Here is a 20,062-nt window from a genome sequence, read left to right as displayed (position 1 = left end):
GCTTCACTGCCCAAAAAGAAGAAGTCCGAAGTCGCTAAGTTCGTCAAAAGGCTCGACGATGTTCCAGAGGTAAACCTCCCTCCTGAGGGCCCGATCCAGGTCGCTTTGTCCCTGGCAGATCGTGCCCTGGTGGGTCAATTCACGGGCCTTTGGCCCTCGCCAAAATCGACGGAAAACTGGGTCGTTAAGAACTGGGTTCCGCTGATCAAAAACAAAGTCACCTCTTATTTTCTGGGTAGAGGCTTCTTCCTGTTCGAGTTCAACACAAAGGAGGACAAAGACCTGATCTTCAGGAATGGGCCCTATTTCATGGGACCTCAGGGCCTCTACCTCAACAAATGGACCCCTGACTTCGATCCAGCCATGGATGTCCCAACGGCAGTCCCTGTCTGGGTTCGGCTCCCTAATCTTCCAGTGCATTGTTGGAACTGGGAGTCCCTCAAGCACATAGGAAATACTTTGGGAAAATTCATTGATAGAGCAAACAACAACGATCAGTACGATTGCGCCCGAATCTGTGTCGAGGTGGACTTAGAGGTGGGGCTTCCGGAGGCCATCAAATTAAAGGTTGGCAGTTGGACGCATGTGCAAGTGCTGGACTATGAGCAACTCCCTTTCAAATGTCGTAAATGTCACATCTATGGCCATTTTGCAAGAGGGTGCCCGAACAAAGGGGAAGCAGAGAAAGGAAAGGAAGAGGGCTGGAACCAGGTCAAGAGGCCAAAGACATCTCACAAGAAATCTAGGGTTCATGGCCCCCAGCCTGCCTCCACCCAGAATGTTCCCCCACCAAAAAGCCAAGAAAATAGGTATGAGGTCTTAAGCTCTGCTGAAGAGACTCCTCAGGAAGAAGATAGGCAAGATAAACCATTAGAAAAAATGACTTCAGCAGAAGCAAGACCTGAAGAAAGCGCCACGGCAAGAAACAAGGATAAGCAAACAGAAGCCTCCGAGGAGGAACATGACTCGGAGGAGTCTGAGGAGGATGGAGAAATAGGAGATACGCAGACATCGGTCAGAAGATCTGCAAGGGGCCGCAAATCTGCTAGAGAAAAGAGAGATCAGGAAACTTACAAAGACAAGCTTCAGGGTAGTCAGCCCACTCTGGAGAAACTCCTTGGCAAAAATCCGAAGATGATCAAAAACCAAGCGCAGGGCTCCAAGGGAGCCCATCATCATAAAAATAAATGATGAAGATTGTCTCCTGGAACTGCAGAGGAATGGGGAGCAAAGTGAAAGAAGAAGCAACGAGAAGCCTTATAAGAAGAGAAGCCCCAGACATTCTTCTGATTCAGGAGACCAAAATGGAGGACAAGGAGTTTCTCCAAATCAGTAAAAAATTTTGGAAAGGAAGCAGCAGACATGCAGTTTCAGCACGGGGAGCCTCTGGGGGTCTGGGCTCCCTCTGGAACCCTCTCAAGTATAGGCTGGTCACCGAGTTGCACAACACCCACTGGCTGTTTTTGAAGCTCCAGCCTTTGGACTCGAGGGAGGCAGTCAGTCTTTTCAATGTCTATGTTCCAACAAATATAGGGGAGAAAAGGGAGTGCTGGGACTCCATCAGACATCTGTCAGAGTCAGAAAATTTGGAAAACATCATTGTTGCAGGGGATCTAAACCTTACCTTGCGCATGGAGGAAAAGCGAGGAGGCACAATCATAAGGGACCCTGCAAGGGAATGGGTGGAAGACCTCATGCAGGACTGGGATCTGCTTGACATCCCCCCAGAAAATGGTAAGTACACCTGGTCTAACAAAAGAATAGGTCCTGGTCACATTGCTGCTAGACTTGATAGATGTTTGGTGCAGAGTTCCTTCCTTTTGCTGGGCTTAGAATTCAGATTGCATATCCTCCCATGCAGTGTTTCAGATCATAAGCCCATTTTGCTTGAGATGTTGGGCCACAAAGATCTTGGCCCCATCCCCTTCAGATTCAACCCTCTTTGGGTCAAGGAACCAGAGTTTCTGAATTTGGTTCAAGACTGCTGGAATACGCCAGTGAAAGGTTCTTCTTTCTTCATTTGGGAAGAAAAACTTAGAAGACTGAAAGTGGTTCTTAAAACTTGGGCCAAATCTCTTCCCTCCCCTGCAAAAGAGAGAAAGCAGGCCCAAGACAATCTCGCCCAGCACCATGCCCAAAGTGAAGATGTAGAAATCACTAAAGAAGTATTAGATAAGGAAGCTGAGCTCCAGCAAATCTTCCATAAAGCTTGCCTTTCGGAGGAAGAGCATTGGAGACAGAAGTCTAGGAGTTTATGGCTTAAAGCAGGAGACAGAAATTCTACCTTCTTCCACAAACAAACTCAAGCCAGAAAGAGCTTTAATTCTATTGCAGAAGTCAAAGATGGCAACTTGACACACAAAAATTTGATAGCATAAAGAGAGCAACTTTCAATCACTTTCAAAACCTGTATAGAGAAGAGGTCGTGACGAACCCAAACTCTAAATTTTTGGAGGTGGTTCCCCCTAGGATCTCACCATCAATCAATCAACATCTTGAAGTGAAGATCTCTATACAAGAAATAAAAGATGCTCTCTCCGACATGGAGCCTGACAAAGCCCCAGGCCCGGATGGCTTCACTGCAAGATTTCTTCAAACCTGCTGGCAGATTGTGGAGAAAGACCTCTACAAAATGATTTTGAAATCTCAAAATTGCCAGAAAATTGGGGGTAGCACCAATTCAGCTTTTCTTGCCCTCATTCCCAAGGAAAAGGGTGCTAAAGAATTTAATCAGTTCCGCCCCATCTCTCTTTGTAATATTGGATACAAATTAATCACAAAGGTTATTGCCAACAGACTAAAAGGTATTCTTCCAGCCATCATCCCGGAGAACCAAGGCAGATTTGTTCAGGGGAGACAACTTGCCGACAACTTCATCCTCATGCAAGAGGCGATTCACTCAAGCCAGCTTTGCAAAGAGAAAGGTATGGTAATTAAATTAGATTTGGCTAATGCTTTTGGTAGGGTCAGACTTAACTTTCTTTGGGAAGTCTTGAAAAAATTTGGCTTTGGAATGGGCTTTTTAAAATGGATCCTTGCTTGTATTGCTAATCCTTGGATCACCCCCCTGGTGAATGGGAGAGCAGCCGGTTTTTTTAAAGCTTCAAGAGGGCTTAGGCAGGGTTGCCCCCTCTCTCCGCTCCTCTTCATCCTTCATGTTTCTGTCCTGAGTTTCTACCTGGATCAGAAACTGGTTGACCAAGAGATCTTGGGGCTCAATATAGCCAGAGGGGTTAAAAATGTTAACCACACCCTGTTTGCGGATGATACCCTCTTGTTAGGGGCTGCCTCTGCCAGATCTACTTTAAGATTCAAGGAGGTCTTGGACGACTACAGTGAAGCTACAGGCAGCAGTTTAAACAATGGTAAGTGCAAAGCTTTTTGCTGGAATATCTCGGCTTCCACCCTTTCTGCCATTTCAAGAATTCTGGGCTTTACTGCCTCCCTCAACTGGTCCTCCTTTACTTATTTGGGCCTCCCCATCTTCCACAAATTGGCATACAGCAGAGATTGGATTCCTCTGTTGGACAAATTTAAGGCCAAAGTCCAAGCTTGGGGATTCTCATGGTTAAACCTTGCTGGCAAAACTGTCCTCATCAAATCCGTTCTCAGTAGCCTCCCCATTTTTCAATTCTCTGTAATTCTAGCCCCTTCAGGCATCATAAAAAAAATGGAAGCCTTCATTCGCAAGTTCTTCTGGAAAGGGGGCAATCACAATGACAGGAAAATCCCTTTGGTAAGTTGGGAGAAAATCTGCAAGCCCCAGAGCGAAGGAGGCCTTAACTTCAAAGATCTCAGCCTCCAAAACATAGCCATGGGAGCCAAGATCTTCTGGAGAATCATTGGACCACATCCAGGTTGGGCGCAAAGAGCTCTATGGAGGAAATATTTCATGGGAAAGAGGAAGAGATGTCTGGACGCCCTACTACCCACCACAGGCTCGCAGCTGATCAAACTCTGTCACAAAGCAGCCCCTTTAATCAGAGACAGAGCGTATTGGATTCCAGGAAACGACAAAGAAATTAAGATATGGGACGACAGCATTATGATGCACCCTCCTTTATCGTCCCATTGCTCTCTACATGTGCTACATTTGTGGTTGGACAATGCAGGTTGCATTACTCTTTGGGACATTTCACAATGGGAAGGCAAAAATTGGTTGTGTCCCTCCTGAGCTGTCTCAAGCACATGATCTTCTCCTTTCTTTGTTAAATGGTATGGCGCCTCTGCGCGTAGGTAAGAAGGATGCCCGTGGTTGGGGAGCCGCCCCAGGGCTTTACACGGTTGCGCAGGGATATAAATGCCTTCATGATCGTCCTAACGTCCCTCCTAATCCTGCTGTTTGGAACGGGATCTGGAATTTCAAATCCATGCCTAAGGTCGATTCATTTTGTTGGTTGTTATGCCACAGAGGGATTTTAACAGCAGATAGATTGAAGAAGAAAGGATTTCATGGTCCCTCTCGATGCCACTTATGCTGTGACAGTGAGGAGAACGCCCAACATATCATACTGGACTGCAAATTTTCAAGAGAAATCTGGCATGGCCTTTTGAGCTACTGGAAATCTGAATTCATTTTACCCATGTCTATATCAGATCTTTTTGCAAACTGGCGGAATTACTACCCAGAAACGCTCCCAAAAAATGAAAGTTTCATAGCTGCATGGCTCTCCTTGCCGAAATTTGCTTGCTGGAAAATCTGGCTCGAGCGTAATAGAAGAGTTTTCAGAGATGAAAGTCTAAATTCACAGTTCATCATCACCAAAACAAAATTCCTTTGGAAAGAAAGTCTGGGGGAACATTTTCCAGATTTGAATCTGAGCCAGCAAGACTTAGAATGGGGTGCCTCAATGGACCTCCATTTCTCTGGCGAAACAAGGCATCACAAGGTCATAAAAGAGTGGCAATTCAGAGGGAAGGAGAATGATCTATCGGATTTTCTCCTCAGGCAATCCAGATTCTCTTTGTTCTTCGATGGAGCAGCGAAAGGCAATCCTGGATTGGCTGGGGCAGGAGGAATTATAAAAAATAAAGAGGGCATAACTGTGGCAAAGTTCGCTTGGGGATTAGGGCAGTCTACCAGCATGCAAGCTGAAGCCTTGGCACTTCTGCAAGGTCTTAAGCAAGCAAAGGCTATTGGTCTCTCAGATGTCAGTATTATAGGAGATTCTCAATCCATTATCAAAGTCTTAGTGGAGGATTCCTCTCCTGCAGACATTAGACTGGCAAGAGTGATTTCAAGAATCAGAACCTTGGTGAAATCTTTCCGGACTACAACCTTCCTCCACGTTTTGAGGGACAATAATAAAGCTGCTGATTTGGAAGCCAACAAGGCAGTTCCACTTCCCGCTGGCTGTCTCTTGGCAGACGGAATTGAGAACTGGGACTCCATTCCATAAAGATTGTCATGTTTTTCTGCATTTTACTGAATCAGTTTGTTTGTCTATTTAAGATAGGGAAAATAACGGAGATAGACTTGATAGTCTCGAGTAACTCTTGTGATTTCCCAAGTTTTGGGGCCTTTGATCAGTTAGTGGAAGAAATTTTAAGGGCTATTTGTAGGAATTTACAGGGTAAGTTCCTCAGACGGAACACCAAAGCACACCGCTCACAACCAGATCGCAGATCAATACACCAGTATTTTTGACGTGGCAGTCCACGGCCTGAGCCAACGCGGCCACTTCAGGCAATTTATTAATAAAAGAATGAAAATTTACATATGTTTCTCTCATGCACGGATTACCCTACAAATGACCCTCCATGCGCTTTAAATAGAAATCATGGACCAATCGGGTGTCAAGCCACGGATCAAGTGTCGATAATACCAAGGAGAGAATGGACCGTCAGATCACTACATATCGTGACCGTCGGATTGTAAGTTACAAAATGTACAACGGTAAAGAAACACACTTTACCTAATTCTATACTAGACCAAGTTGTACTTAACTATTTCCTATGTGTCGGAATATCCTAACATCCCCCCTTAAGAACAACTTGGGATAGGATTGAAGGATTTACAAATATAATACAATAGGAGAAGGAAGGAGGCACTAGAGCCTATTCTATGCCCGATCAAATGTAACCGGTGAAAGGCATTTTGGCCAAATTCTAATATAATCCCATACCCGTTCTTGTATATATATATATATATATATATATATATATATATATATATATATATATATATATATCATTTTAATTATGTTTTTAATAATTTTTTAAGTTTATTTTAAAAAATATAATGACATTTAAAATTAAAATTAAAATGTAAACTTAAAGCTATACCTTTGAGATTTTATTTTTATGGAGCTAATGGTGAATGGGGAATGTGCAGGCATGAGTTTAAGGTGAAAGAACATTGGAAGGGGAATTATTCAAATTTTATATTGAAATGGAAATCTATAATTTATTATATTTATTTCAGATTTTGTTTCAAACTCGGAATTTATGGGTGACTATGTGTAATTTTTATTTATCATATATATATATATATTTACTAATCTGTACGTTTCTCTACTTATGTGGGAATTTTACCATGGGAAATTTAATAATTAATTGATTGAAGATTTGAATGGGAAACTAATGGGAGAAATAAATATATGTTTCATTTAGTTATAATAATAAATATTAATGTAATTTTACTGGAAGTTACGAAAACTAAAAATGAATCGAACTTCTAGGCATTCAAATGAGGAGGTAGAAGATTGTTCCAGGGACCTTTCTTGGGCGGACTTTTTGGGAAAATTGAAGGATGGCAGTGCATTGGAGATGAAGGCTTATTCTTTTTAAGGCCATCATGTACTTGGTACAATGGTGTTTTTCATTTTAACTGTGAGGATTTTATATAATAATATCTATTTCTTCCTTTCTTCTTATGCGTTATTTTTATTTGAGGTTTTATTTATTGGTTCATTGTGCAGGTTATTGATATAACATGATATTTCAATAATATTGCTTGCAATAATGATTTAAATATTTAAATACTTGTTATTTAAAGTTTTTTAAATTACATTTGAATTTAATTGTTGCAAAACGAAACTCTAACAATACACGTTATTTAGGGTTTTATTTGCACGTAAATCTAAATATCCTAAAACCAGTCCTTCTATTTTATTTTTTATTGTTAATTTATTTTTCTTTTTTCGTTTTTCTATTGTACTGGTAATATGTGGTGATTATCAATGTTTTGACATGATTAGATTGGTTAATCTCCCATGGTAAAATTGGTTTAGTTTTTCGAATATTTACTATTCAGAAAAAATAAATCAAATAATTAAATTATTTTGTTGCAAGATGAATAATAATTGCACTTGATGTCATATTGTTTCAACTACAACATTTCTATTAAATACATTTAAACTAGTTTTTCCTAACTTCTATCCTTTCATTTTATTTTTATTTTTTATTTTTACTAACTCTTATGTTTTGTGAGAAATATGATATATTAATTTAAACCTCGTTTAGTCAAAATGATATTTTATTTTTAATAAGTTTTCTCATGTTATATGCCTACCACTCCTATTTCCCAAAAACATTATTTATTTAAAATACTATTTATTTAATAATGTGGCCTATCTATTTCTTTAATTAGAAAATATATTTAATTTACATTATTCTACAATGATTATTTAATTTACATTATTATCAGGGAATACCCCCTGTAGTGAAAGGGAGGTCAACCCTTATCACCTAGAGTAGGAGAATCTAGGATCCTCAGTGATGTGGTCTTAGCTTTTCCTCAATTACCGAAACAATTTGTGCACCAACAAAAGGTGTAACTAAATCCCTTAAAATGATGAACCCTTAGTCAACTTTGATCACCTTAGATGCACATGACATCCAAGTTTTATACCTTGACATGTGAAAGCAATCAACGTGCTCAAGAGTGACTTTAGTTAGTTCAAATTGTTAGTGGACCTTTGACCATCTCCAAAGTGATGCCAATTGAATTTATAAAAATCAAAGTTGGAAGGATTGTCAGTCCTCTCTTTTGATAGAATTTTTCTATAGTTGTATACCTTCTTTTTCCTTGGGAACACCTCCCTTAGTCATTTATGGCCACATTTTCTCGTATCTTTTGAATATTATCACTTTCCCAAGATATTTTATTGATATTTTTAATTTTAAAAATTTTATATAAATAATTACATTATAAAAGAAAATTATAGATTTTAGTACAATCCATAAATATTCCTCCGTTATGATACTTTCAGGAGGTCTATGTAAATTTTAAGACATAGGTTTTGTTCATGGTTGTCTCGAGATGGTGAGACTCCTATTCGCCTCAAAGTATCCGATGAATGCATAGTCAACACAGGTACTCCAGCAGGAAAAATACATCATGAGTTGGAAAAGTAGCCCAGATCTGATTTTGTGAGATCAAATCCAATATTTGAGCACCCAATAAGGTTGACTTGATCATATTTCATCTCTAGAATAGGCCGCAATTAATAGCTAGTAGGATTTTTGGGCATTTTGTTAAGTTTTTACCTATAAAGGAAAGCAAACCTTGCTTTCCAATACATGTTATTATTTTTGAAACTTAGGATTTCGACTTGAGAAATCATACTTTGTCTCCAAACCTATTTTCAACCCATTTTAATAAATTCAAAGAGTGATTTTGAGTTTTCAATCACTAATACAAGATAAGTGTACTTGCTTAGGCCCCCCATGACTCAAGTTGGTGCACAATTTCATTGATGTGCATAAGTCTGGTATATACTTGCTTTTTAATCTCATATTTCGCCTGTATATATGCTGGCATTATGACTAATGTGTTGTCTTTGATGGAAACCTACTTGATAAGGATGTCAACATGATGGTAGCAAAATGAGTATACAGACCTTACAGATGTGACAAAGAGATTGGACAATGGAATATCATTTCAGAGACAAAGGAAGGATAAAGGTGATGTTTTAAGAAGTATACATGGGTTTTGTGAACAAAGGTTGTGTACATACACTGGTTTGGTGAGGAAAAGCCACGTACAGTTTCCGCACCATTGTATTCTCAATATCAAGGGTCTTTACCATGGTATTGGCCCATAGTAATGAGAGCAACAATGGATATTTGATCCCGTCAAAGAATACCATCGACATAACTACGTAATTGGCCTAAGTCATTGGCTAAGTCCTAATCTATATAAAGAAATGGAGATCAAAATGCTAAGTGTGCATCTATTGGGTTATTGATGATTATTTTGATCTGAAAAGATGTGCACCAAGGAGTATGATAATGGATCATATCTATTAGATATGAAATGAATATATATTGAATAACCTTCTTATGGTTTGATAGATCTGTGATGATGATTTTATGATGTGTATATGTTATGGTGTATGCCGAGATTTGGGTTTGACAGGTGTTCTGGTGTGCAACGAAGGCTTGACTCAGTAATTACAGATCTATATGCAAGTTTGCTTTAGAAAGGTTGTGTACATATGTGAATCTTATTCTTGGTAGTCAAGTATATATTCTACAATTTGGACAGATTTGTACGCGGGTATCAAGTATGAAAGGCACATACATACACGGAAATGCTTTATAAGGGTTGTGTACATCTGTTAGGGTTTTGCAGTATGAGATGATGATAATGATTGATTTGTTTTATTATGTTTGTTGTTGTCTGTCGATGAAGTCTTGCATGATAATTTGTGTTTAAAAATGTTGGTTGGATTGAATTGTTGAATAGTAATGATTCTGCTATGAGATGATTTGTATATGGTTCATAGATCTGTGATGGGGTTAATATGAGTTTTAGTGATTGTTTCAGTAGTGCAGTAACTCAGATTCAATTTTTTCTATTTTGAGATCTATACGCAGGTCATCTGAAGGAAAGGTGTGTATATACGCAGGTATGCTTCTGAACAGTAGCGTATATATTCTGACATGTGTTTAATCAGGGTTTGCGGTGACAAGATCTAGTTTCTATGATGAGCAATATGTAGTCTGGTATTTTGATCAATGGTTATACAGTGATATAAGTTAGTCTGGTTGTTTGAATAAGTTATTTTAATATTTGATTTGGTGATCCAATTGGTTCAGTGACTTGATACAGTGTTGATTTCAATATTGTTATCTAATATAGGGAATGGATCCAGTTTGAAATATTCTAAAAAGTGATCCACAAGGAACAGAGAATAAGGGGGTTGTAGCTCCCTTCCAGTAGAAGTTGTAGAATGAGAGAAGGTTGCAGCCTTCTCTAGGTGGGTTCCTGTGTACTAGTATGAGTCTGCGCCATTACAAGATTGTAAGAAATTTCTCTTTATAATAAAATAAGAATATAGAGATGACACCAATGATGTTTTTTACCAACAATGGGTTTCCACCTACAAATATTGGTGTTCACGAGCATTGATGTGTTTCTTATGTGTGATGGTTTATTTTGTTCTTACTACACATGGTTATTGTTTAATTAATGTCTGATGAAGTAGTGATACAAGTTAAAAAGTTGATGAATTAACTGAAAGGTTAGTTAAATGGATATACACTACTTTTCTTCCTTATAATCGCGTACATACGCAGGTTTACTTCATAACAGTAGCGTACATAAATATGGATGTGGAAATAAAAGGTTAAGTAGTTTAAAAATATTGATTCACCCCCCCCCCCACCACCTTAGTATTTTTCCTAACAATTGGTATCATAGCAGGTCCTTCAGAATAAGCTTGATCGCTTGAAGGAAGACTTATCAAGATGAGAAACCAAGAGGGAGCAGCATTTATCTGGCCACTGTTTTTTAATGGATCCAATCTAGTTTTATGGAAATTCAGAACAAGAGCTTACCTAAAATCACTTGGAGTGTATGTTTGGGGAATCGTTGGAGGAGGCTATCAATATCCATCCTCCATTCCCACATATGAAGCAGAAAATAAAAAGTATAAGACCAATGCAAAGGTTGTCAATTCTCTGTTAGGAAGCTTGGAAGAATCAGAATGTGTCAAAGTCATGCGGTTGAATACTGCAAAGGCTATATGGGACAATATCGTCCAAAGCTATGAAGGCGACACCAAGGTAAAAGTGCCAAACTTCAAACTTTTAGAATTTAATATGAAACTCTCATAATGCATAATAATGAAAGTATTACAAGTTTATTTCTTAGGGTAGATGATATCATTATTCAATGAGAAATATTGGTGAAGAAATAAAATAATCATCATTGGTTGAGAAAATATTAAGATATCTAACCCCAAATTTGATTTCAAAGTCTCTGTCATTGAAGAAATGCAAGATTTCAAGAACCTTACTATTGAACAGCTTCATGGGATTTTAACAACCTACGAAATGAGAAAAGGGGGTCCCTTAGATATCATAGAAGTTGCATTCAAAGCTACTTCTAAATGAAAGGAAAAATAGGAGCTCAAGGAACCATGGTATGCATCAGATGAAGAAGAGACAAACTTCGTAAAGAAACTCCAAGTACGCACTGGCAGATTTAGAGGTAAGCTTCCTTTAAAATGTTTTTCTTGTGGAAGAGTTGGTCATTATGTTGCTAAATTCCCTTATAAAGAAAACCATGAGAAAGGAATAATTCAACAAAAGTAAATTTTAGAGGAAGGTTTAAAGACAAGAGAAGCTTCTACACACACAAAGATAGTGATGGTCTTTCAAATGGCAAATAAGGTGAGTCTGATCAAGAATATCAATTACTTATGGCATTTGAAGATAAATGTATTAATGAGTCTAGTGATGTTTTTATGGATTCCCTAGAAGAAAAGGATAATCTCATAGAAGAAATTACTCATCTTAAAATTCATTTAGAAGAAGCTCCGAACAAACAAATTCTAGAAAAGGAGAGGCATAATGAAAAGTTATAACTATAAATTGTAAGTCTAAGGAAGGAAATTGAGAAAGGAAAAAGTATAAACCTTATATTTGCTAAAGGATCTGAGAGCATAGAAGAAATCATCAAATTACAACACTCTCCTTTTATAAAAAAAAGTCTCAGATACAATGGATAATCAGCAAAGACTGTAAAATATTCTGAAACAGGTACAGGAAGCTATCTCAATGTTGTAAAAGGAAGCAGACAACAAAATTCTAGCTCTCAACAAATGAATAAGCAATCAAATGTTTCTCAGGTGAATCACCCTTATCACAATCAAAGGGAAAGCTACATAAAAATGTACTACGCTCCTAGGAAATTTTCCTTTAATTTTCAATGCTTCACTTATCGTAATTTTTGTCATAAGGCTGCTCAGTGTGTTTCTTATAAAACTATCATGACTAGAGAAGCAAGAAAACAAAAGAGTGAGACAGGGTTAAAGATATACTTTTATAATACCTTCTCACCTCTTCAAGATGAATCTGAATGTTCCTTTTGAAATAATTTGGGCATAGATAAACTGAATGCAGAAGAAAAATACGATCAACTCTTCAGAATGAACAAAAAGCAACAACATCTAAGATATGGAATAAGAAAAAAATAGAATATGACAATTTTGGTTTATCTTTCTATGCAGGGGATCAAGAAAATATGTGGTACATTGACAGCTGATTTTCAAAACATATTACAAGTGATAAAGATAAGTTTATGTCCTTTAATGAAATAAAGAAAGAAAAGAATGTAACATTTGGAAATAATTCACCTCTTGCTATCAAAGGAAAATGAATTGTTTTGTTGAAAGAAAAGGTTAAATCTAGAAATGTTTTGTTTGTTAATTGATTAAAACATAATTTGTTGGTTGTTAGTCAGATGTCTGATCAAGAGCATGAGTTTGTTTTTAGATCAAAGAATTGTGTGGTACAAAATCTCGATACAAGTAAAATCATAATAAAGGGAACAAGAACTCCAGGTAATGTCTATGTCTTGGAAGGCGATTTAGAACATTGTTACTTGAGAAAATCAGAAGAAATATGGCTCTGGAACAAAATATTGGGACATCTAAGCTTCAGTCAATTACTTAAGTCAAGCATAATGGGAGCAGTTTGTGACTTTCCTAACATCTCTCTACCAGAAAATACCATATGCAAATCATGTCAATTTGGTAAGAAAACCAGGGTGCAGTTTAATGTCAAAGAAGGTACTTCAAGTAAGCCACTTGAACTTATTCATATTGATTTGTGTGGTCCTATGAGAAAGAAGTCTCCTTGAGGGGAACAATACTTCATATTATTCATTGATGATTTTACTCGTATGTGTTGGATTGGCTTATTAAAACATAAAGATGAAGCATTTGATAAATTTAAAGTCTTCAAAGCTCTAGTAGAGAATGAGTTAGATTTGAAAATCAAATGTCTTAGATCTGATAGAGGAGGAGAATTTATATCAGATGAGTTTTTCAAATTTTGTGAACAACATGGCATCAAGAGGCAGTTTTCTATAGCTAAAACTCCTCAACAAAATAGAGTGGCAAAAATAATGAACAGAACAATCCAACAAATGGCATGTGCCATGCTTGATGAGTCTGGAACACCTCATACCTTCTAGGGGGAAGTAGCACATATAGTAGTAAATATCCTCAACAAAGCTCATATTCGAGTAAACAGTGACAAAACTCCTCATGAACTATGGTTTGGTAAGCCTCCAACTGTCAAGCATTTTAGAGTTTTTGGAAGCAAATGTTACATAAATAATAATGATGATAAATTTGGAAAGTTTAAAGCTAGAGTTGATGAAGGAATTCTCCTTGGATACTCCTCTAGAAGAAAAGGATATAAATTCTACAATTAAAGACTTCAAAAGATTGTTGAATGCATTGATGTTGTGATAGAAGAAGCATCCACAAGTACCAAAAAGGAAGCATCAGAAGAAGGAATTGACTCCCTCTCCTACAACAAGCCAAAACATTGTAGGGGAAGGAATCAATGAAGCATCAGAAGAAGGAATTGACAGTGTATAAGCATCAGAAAATACTCCATCAAGGTATGTTCAGAAAAATCATCCAGAATCTAAAATTTTAGGTGATAAGGAAGTTGGATTACAGCCTAGAAGAAATCTTGTTGGAACTTCTATTTAACTAGCCTTACTATCCACAATTGAACCGAAGAATGTAAATCAAGCTAGCAAAGATGAATGTTGGTTTAAGGCTATGGATGAATAACTTTACCATACATGGGAATTAGTACCATGACCTCGTGATAAAAATGTTATTGGGACAAAATGGGTATTCAAAAAGAAACTAAATGAAAATGGAGAGGTAATTAGAAACAAAGCAAGACTTGTATGCAAAGGCTATGCTCAACAAGAAGGAATAGACTTTGAAGAAACATTTGCACCTATAGCCAGACTTGAAGCCATAAGAATGTTCCTTGCATTTTCAAGCTTTCATAACTTTAAATTATATCAAATGGATGTTAAATATGCATTTATAAATGGGGACCTAGAAGAAGAAGTTTATATTGAACAACCTGAAGGGTTCATTCTAGGAAATGATAAAAATATTGTTTTTAAACTCAAGAAGGAATTATATGGGCTAAAACAAGCTCCTCGTGCATGGTATTATCACCTTGAAAAGTATCTTCAACAACAAGGTTTCACTAAGGGATCTATAGATAGAAATCTATATATAAATAGGGATGATGGTAAACTTTTGATAGTTTTTGTTTATGTAGATGACATCATATTTGGAAGCAAGGAAGATTCTATGAGTCAAATTTTTGCCTCAGCCATGCAGCAAGAAAAAATTGAAATTTCATTACTTGGTGAACTAACATACTTTCTTGGTCATCAAGTTCAACAAGCAAAGAATGGTATCTTTCTCTCACAAACTAAGTACCTCACGAAGACTTCAAAGAAATATGGAATGGAAGACTACAAGCCTGTATGAACACCAATGGTAATAGAATGTAACCTCAGTTCACATGATGATTCTCCTGCAGTAAATCAACCAGAATATAGATCTATGATTGGGAGCTTTCTCTACCTTACAAGAACAAGAATAGACATCATGCATGTAGTTGGGGATTTCAAGAAAATCCTAATGAAAATCATCTCCATGCAATCAATAGAATATTAAGTACTTACAAGGAACTCAATATTATGGTCTATGGTATCCCAAAGATGCATATTTTTCTCTTCATGCTTACACAGATGCAGATTGGGTTGATGATCGAAAGAGTACTAGTGGAGGAGAATTCTATTTGGGAACTTGCTTGGTATCATGGTTCAGAAAAAAACAAAGATCCATTGCTTTATCTATTTATGAGGCAAAATATGTTTTTTCATCTTGTTGTACTCAACTTCTATGGATGATGAAAACATTACAAGATATTCAAATCACTTGTCCTCAACCTATACCTATTTTGTTTGATAATACTAGTTCCATAAGTATTTCTAAAAATCTTGTCATCCACTCTAAAAGCAAGCATATTCCAAACAAATATCACTTTCTAAGGGAACAAGTTCTTGAACAAAAGGTCAAACTAGAATATGTTCCCTCAAAGGAATCAGTTGCGAACATATTTACTAAACCACTTCCATGTGATTCCTTTGAATATCTCAGAAAGAAACTAGGAGTGGTATCTAGTTCATCAATTTGTTAATTATTCTGATAGATATTTCATGTTCAGGGGTAGCTGAGTCTAATATTACTGCATTTTACTTTCTGTACGTGAATTCCATGAAAGAAAGTCATGTATATACGCGAGTTTGGTTCTTGATAGTAGCGTATGTTTCTCTATGAAGAATAAACTATGGGACAGACTTAAGGAGAGATTTTGATATACTTCATTCGATGGGTCTTTGGCCCTCTACTTCTGATATTGACTGGTTACAGTCTGTTGTTTCTCCAATGAAACTTAAAAGTCATATTGGCTTATGATGGTTTGTAAATGACATTGTTGCTTTGATTACTTTACTGGTGAATATGATAAGTCCTAAAAGTGAACAGATGGCACAAGTTCATGGAGATCATTTGCTATATCTCTAAACGTGCACATTGTTTTCATTTGATTTCTTTAGCTTCCCTTGTTGCATAATGATGCTCATATTGTTGCTAACAGATGTTCATATTTTTGCTAACAGATGCTCATCCTTATATGGTAAATGATGGTTATTGATGACTATCATCATATTGCTACCTCACTATTGAGGTCATTGGTTTTGGTTATAAATTTCATATTTGTCTCTTAATGTAAAGGTCATTTAAAGACCCATGATGTAAAATTGTTATATTTAGTCATGATTGAACTATTGAAGTCAAGTTAATTATGTATGTAATCCCATTATTTTGGGCATTTAATGTAATGTTGAGTCAAATATGTAACCCCACAATGTTGGGTAATTGATGTAAGCATGAGTCCTTGGTAATATTTGGTTGGGTCATAGCATCATGTACTTCTTTGCATATCTTCTATAAGTTTCAGGATATGCTCAGGGGGAGCATGGTCAGTGCTCATATTCAGAAGCATCTATGGTGCTCATCTCTGCAAAAGAGGCTTTCATACAGCATTGGTCAGCCCTTTTCCCTTGATGTCAAAGGGGGAGAGAAGCTTGGTGTTTGGGAATTCTTGGTGACTTGGGAGAGAAGCTTGGTATCTCTACAGATGTGGTTATAGGTATCTACAGGTGGGGGTGACCAAACACAAAAGTGGTTGCCATCAAGTGCAAAGGGGGATATTGTTGGCACTATGACTAATGTGTTGTCCTTAATGGAAACCTACTTGATAAGGATGTCAACCTGATGGTATTAGAATGAGTATACAGGTCAGTATCGCTGTGACAAATAGATTGGACAAGGGAATATCAGTTCAAAGATAGAGGAAGGATAAAGGTGATGTTTCAAGAAGTATACATGGATCCTGTAAACAAAGGTCGTGTACATACATGGGTATGGTGAGGCAAAGTTGCGTACAGTTTCCACACCAAACTATTCTCAATGCCAGGGGTATTTTCCATAGTATTAGCCCATAGTAATGAGGGCGACAACGGATATTTGATCCTGTCAAAGAATACCATCAGCATAACTATGGAATTGGCCTAAGGTATTGACTAAGGCCTAAGCTATATAAGTAAATGGAGATCAAAATTCTTAGTGTGAATGTATTGGGTTATTGATGATTGGTTTGATCAGAAATAGGTGTGCACCAAGGAGTATGACAATGGATCAGATCTATTAGATCTAAAATGACTATATATTGAATAATATGCTTATGGTTTGATAGATCTTTTAGGAAGACTGTATGATCTCTATCTATTATGGTGTATGTCGATATTTGGGTTTGACGGGTGTTTTTGTGTGGAGTGAAGGTTTGACTTAGTAATTACATATATGTACACAGGTTTGCTTCAAAAAGGTCACATACATATGCGAATCTTCTTCTAGGTAGTTTCGTATATATTCTGCAGTATGGATAGATTTATATGCGGGTATCAAGTACGAAAGGTGTGTACATACACAGAAATTATTTATAAGGGTTGCATACATCTGCTAGGTTTTGCAATATGAGCTAATGATAATGAATGATTTGTTTTATTATGTTTTTTATCGTCTCTCGATGAAATCTTGCATGATTATTTATGTTTAATAGTGTTGGTTGGGTTAAACTATTGAATAGTAATGATGCTACTATGAGATGACTTGTATGTGGTTCAGAGATCTATGATGGGGTCAGTATGTGTTTCAATGATTGTTTCAGTAGTGTAGTAATTCAGATTTAGATTTTTGTGTTTTGATATTTATACGCAGGCCATCCGAAGGAAAAGTGCATAGATATGCAGGTATGCTTATGAATAGTAGCATATATATTCTAACGAGCAGTATGTAGTCTGGTATTCTGATGAATGGTTATAAAGTGATATAAGTTGGTCTGGTTGTTTGAATAAGTTATTTCAATATTTGATTTGGTGATCCACTTGGTTCAGTGACGTGACACAGTTTTGATTTCAATATTTATATCTGATATATGGAATGGATCTAGTTTGAATTATTATGAAAAGTGATCTACAAAGAACAGAGGGTAAGGGGGTTGTATATCACTTCCAGTAGAAGTTGGAGAATGAGAGAAGGTTGTAGCCTTCTGCAGGTGGGTGCCTGCATATTGGTGTGAGTTTGTGTCAGTATAATATTGTAAGAAATTTCTCTTTATAATAAAATAAGAAGACAAAGATGACAGCAGTGTGGTTTTTTCCCACATTGGGTTTCCACCTAAAACTCTTGGTGCTCATGAGTGTTGATGTGTTTCTTTTGTGTGATGGTTTATTATGTTCTTACTGCACATGGTTATTATTTAATTAATGTCTAGTGAATTACTGATACAAGTTAAACAGTTGATGAATTAAAGAAAAATTTATTTAACTAGATATACGCTACTTGTCTTCATTACAGTCACATACATATGCAGTTTTACTTCATAATAGTAGGGTACATAAATCTGGATGTGAAAATAAAAGGTTAAGTAGTTTAAAAATATTGATTCACCGACCCTCTCAGTAATTTTCCTTACATTATATGCTTAGATTATATTTTATATAATCAGGTACAAAGTTGTTCATAAAACTAGTTTCCTAATTGGTGTGTAGTTATGTCACAAACTAGTTTTAAATCCATTGTTTATAAGCATTTTTTAATTATACCATGGTTATATCATTTATTTTTTAGTGTTTTTAATGCTATTTGATTTGGTTACAATTGTTGATTCTTAATGTGAGCTCACTAGACATCATAAGCCACATATCACTAGATATCGTAACCATATTGCATTCGTATATCATAGAAACCACATTCATTCAAAATTGCATCATTAGAATATATATTGTTGTATATTTAAGTGTCTTTATTATTCTTATTTATCATAGAATAATATTTATTTGAGAAACAATCTAATTGGAAAAGTTGACCAAGGCCGTGGGAGTGTCATTCACCATTTTTCTTAGTGTAGAAGGCCCCAAATATCTTGACAACCTTTCCACTTATCCTTGGGCTAAAAAACAACATAGTTCCATATTTTCATTTCCAACAATGTAAACTATGAAACGGGAACTATAAACTCAAAACGGGAACTTTGGCCAAAAAACTCCGAAAAAACATCAAAAACAGTGCTAAAAATGAAAAGTGTTGATGCTGGAATAACACCTTTTTTTTTCTTGGGTAAATTTTCAACATGTTTTACAAATGGCGGTGAAAACAAATTTTTTGAGCAAAAAATATCCAAAAAACACCCTCAAAACGAAAAGTGTTGATGCTGGGAGAACACTTTTTTTTTTCAACAGTAAAATTTCAACATTTAGAAATAATGGTGTAAAATATTTTATCATGAACCCGAAAAACATTAAAAAAAAAAAATTAAAACAATGAAAAAAAAAAAAAAAAAGTTTAAAAAAAATAACAAAACATAGATTAAAATATATACTAAAAGGAAAATATAAAATAAAAATAAAAAACGAAAAAAAAAAAAAAAAAAAGTCAATCATAAAAATGCAAAAAAAACAAAATTAATGATAAGAATTAAAAAACTAAAAAAAAAAAAAAAAACTATAAACAATTGAATAGTAAAAAAAATATTTAAAAAAATGGAGAGAAAAAAGAAAAAGATTTATCTTGTAAAACATAAAAAAAAGATTGCCACAAAAAAAAAAAACATTTAAAAAAAACAAAAAAATTAAGTAGGTGAAAATAGAAAAATTAGAAAAAAAAAAATTAAGGAAAATCTAAAAAACTAAAAATTAAAATTAAAAACCAACTAGATCTACAAAAATAGAAAATTAACAAAAAAAGATAAAAATTACTAAAATTAAGATTAAAATGTTGATTACTTGAAAAACAAATATTAAAATATATATAAAAGATAAAAATAAAAAAATAAAAAATGTTAAAAAATAATATCTCACAAACCATAAAAAAAAATTTGGAAAACAAAAAAATAAAATTATAAATATATATATATATATATATATATATATATACTAAGTAAGTAAAAATAGAGAAATTAAAAAAAAACATTAGCAAAACTAGAAAAAAAAAATCAAAAAATTAAAAAAACTAGTTTAAAGAAAGAAAAATAGAAAATTAACGAAAAAAATTGAAAAACTACTAAAATTAATATTAAAAAAAACAAAAATAAATTCAAATTATAAAAAAAAACAAAAAACAAAAAAATACGTAATTTTTATTAAAAACAAAAA

At 35.5% G+C, this 20,062-nt stretch overlaps 1 protein-coding gene across 1 annotated transcript; it reads left to right on the top strand.

Moving 5' to 3' along the window:
- Positions 1 to 363: 363 nt before the first annotated feature.
- Positions 364 to 2,378, top strand: LOC149158454 (uncharacterized). The gene is made up of 2 exons (XM_089433986.1): positions 364 to 1,090; positions 1,219 to 2,378. The coding sequence occupies exons 1-2, from the start codon at positions 364 to 366 to the stop codon at positions 2,376 to 2,378; spliced, it is 1,887 nt and encodes a 628-aa protein (XP_089290112.1).
- The last annotated feature ends 17,684 nt before the right edge of the window (positions 2,379 to 20,062 follow it).

The sequence above is a fragment of the Pinus tabuliformis genome, chromosome 5_2, assembly GCF_031772625.1.
Source record: "Pinus tabuliformis cultivar Carrire ecotype Pingquan chromosome 5_2, CPIR1, whole genome shotgun sequence".
Lineage (NCBI taxonomy): Eukaryota > Viridiplantae > Streptophyta > Pinopsida > Pinales > Pinaceae > Pinus > Pinus tabuliformis.
Note: the sequence above shows the minus strand (reverse complement) of the source record. Positions and strands in the feature narration are given on the sequence as shown.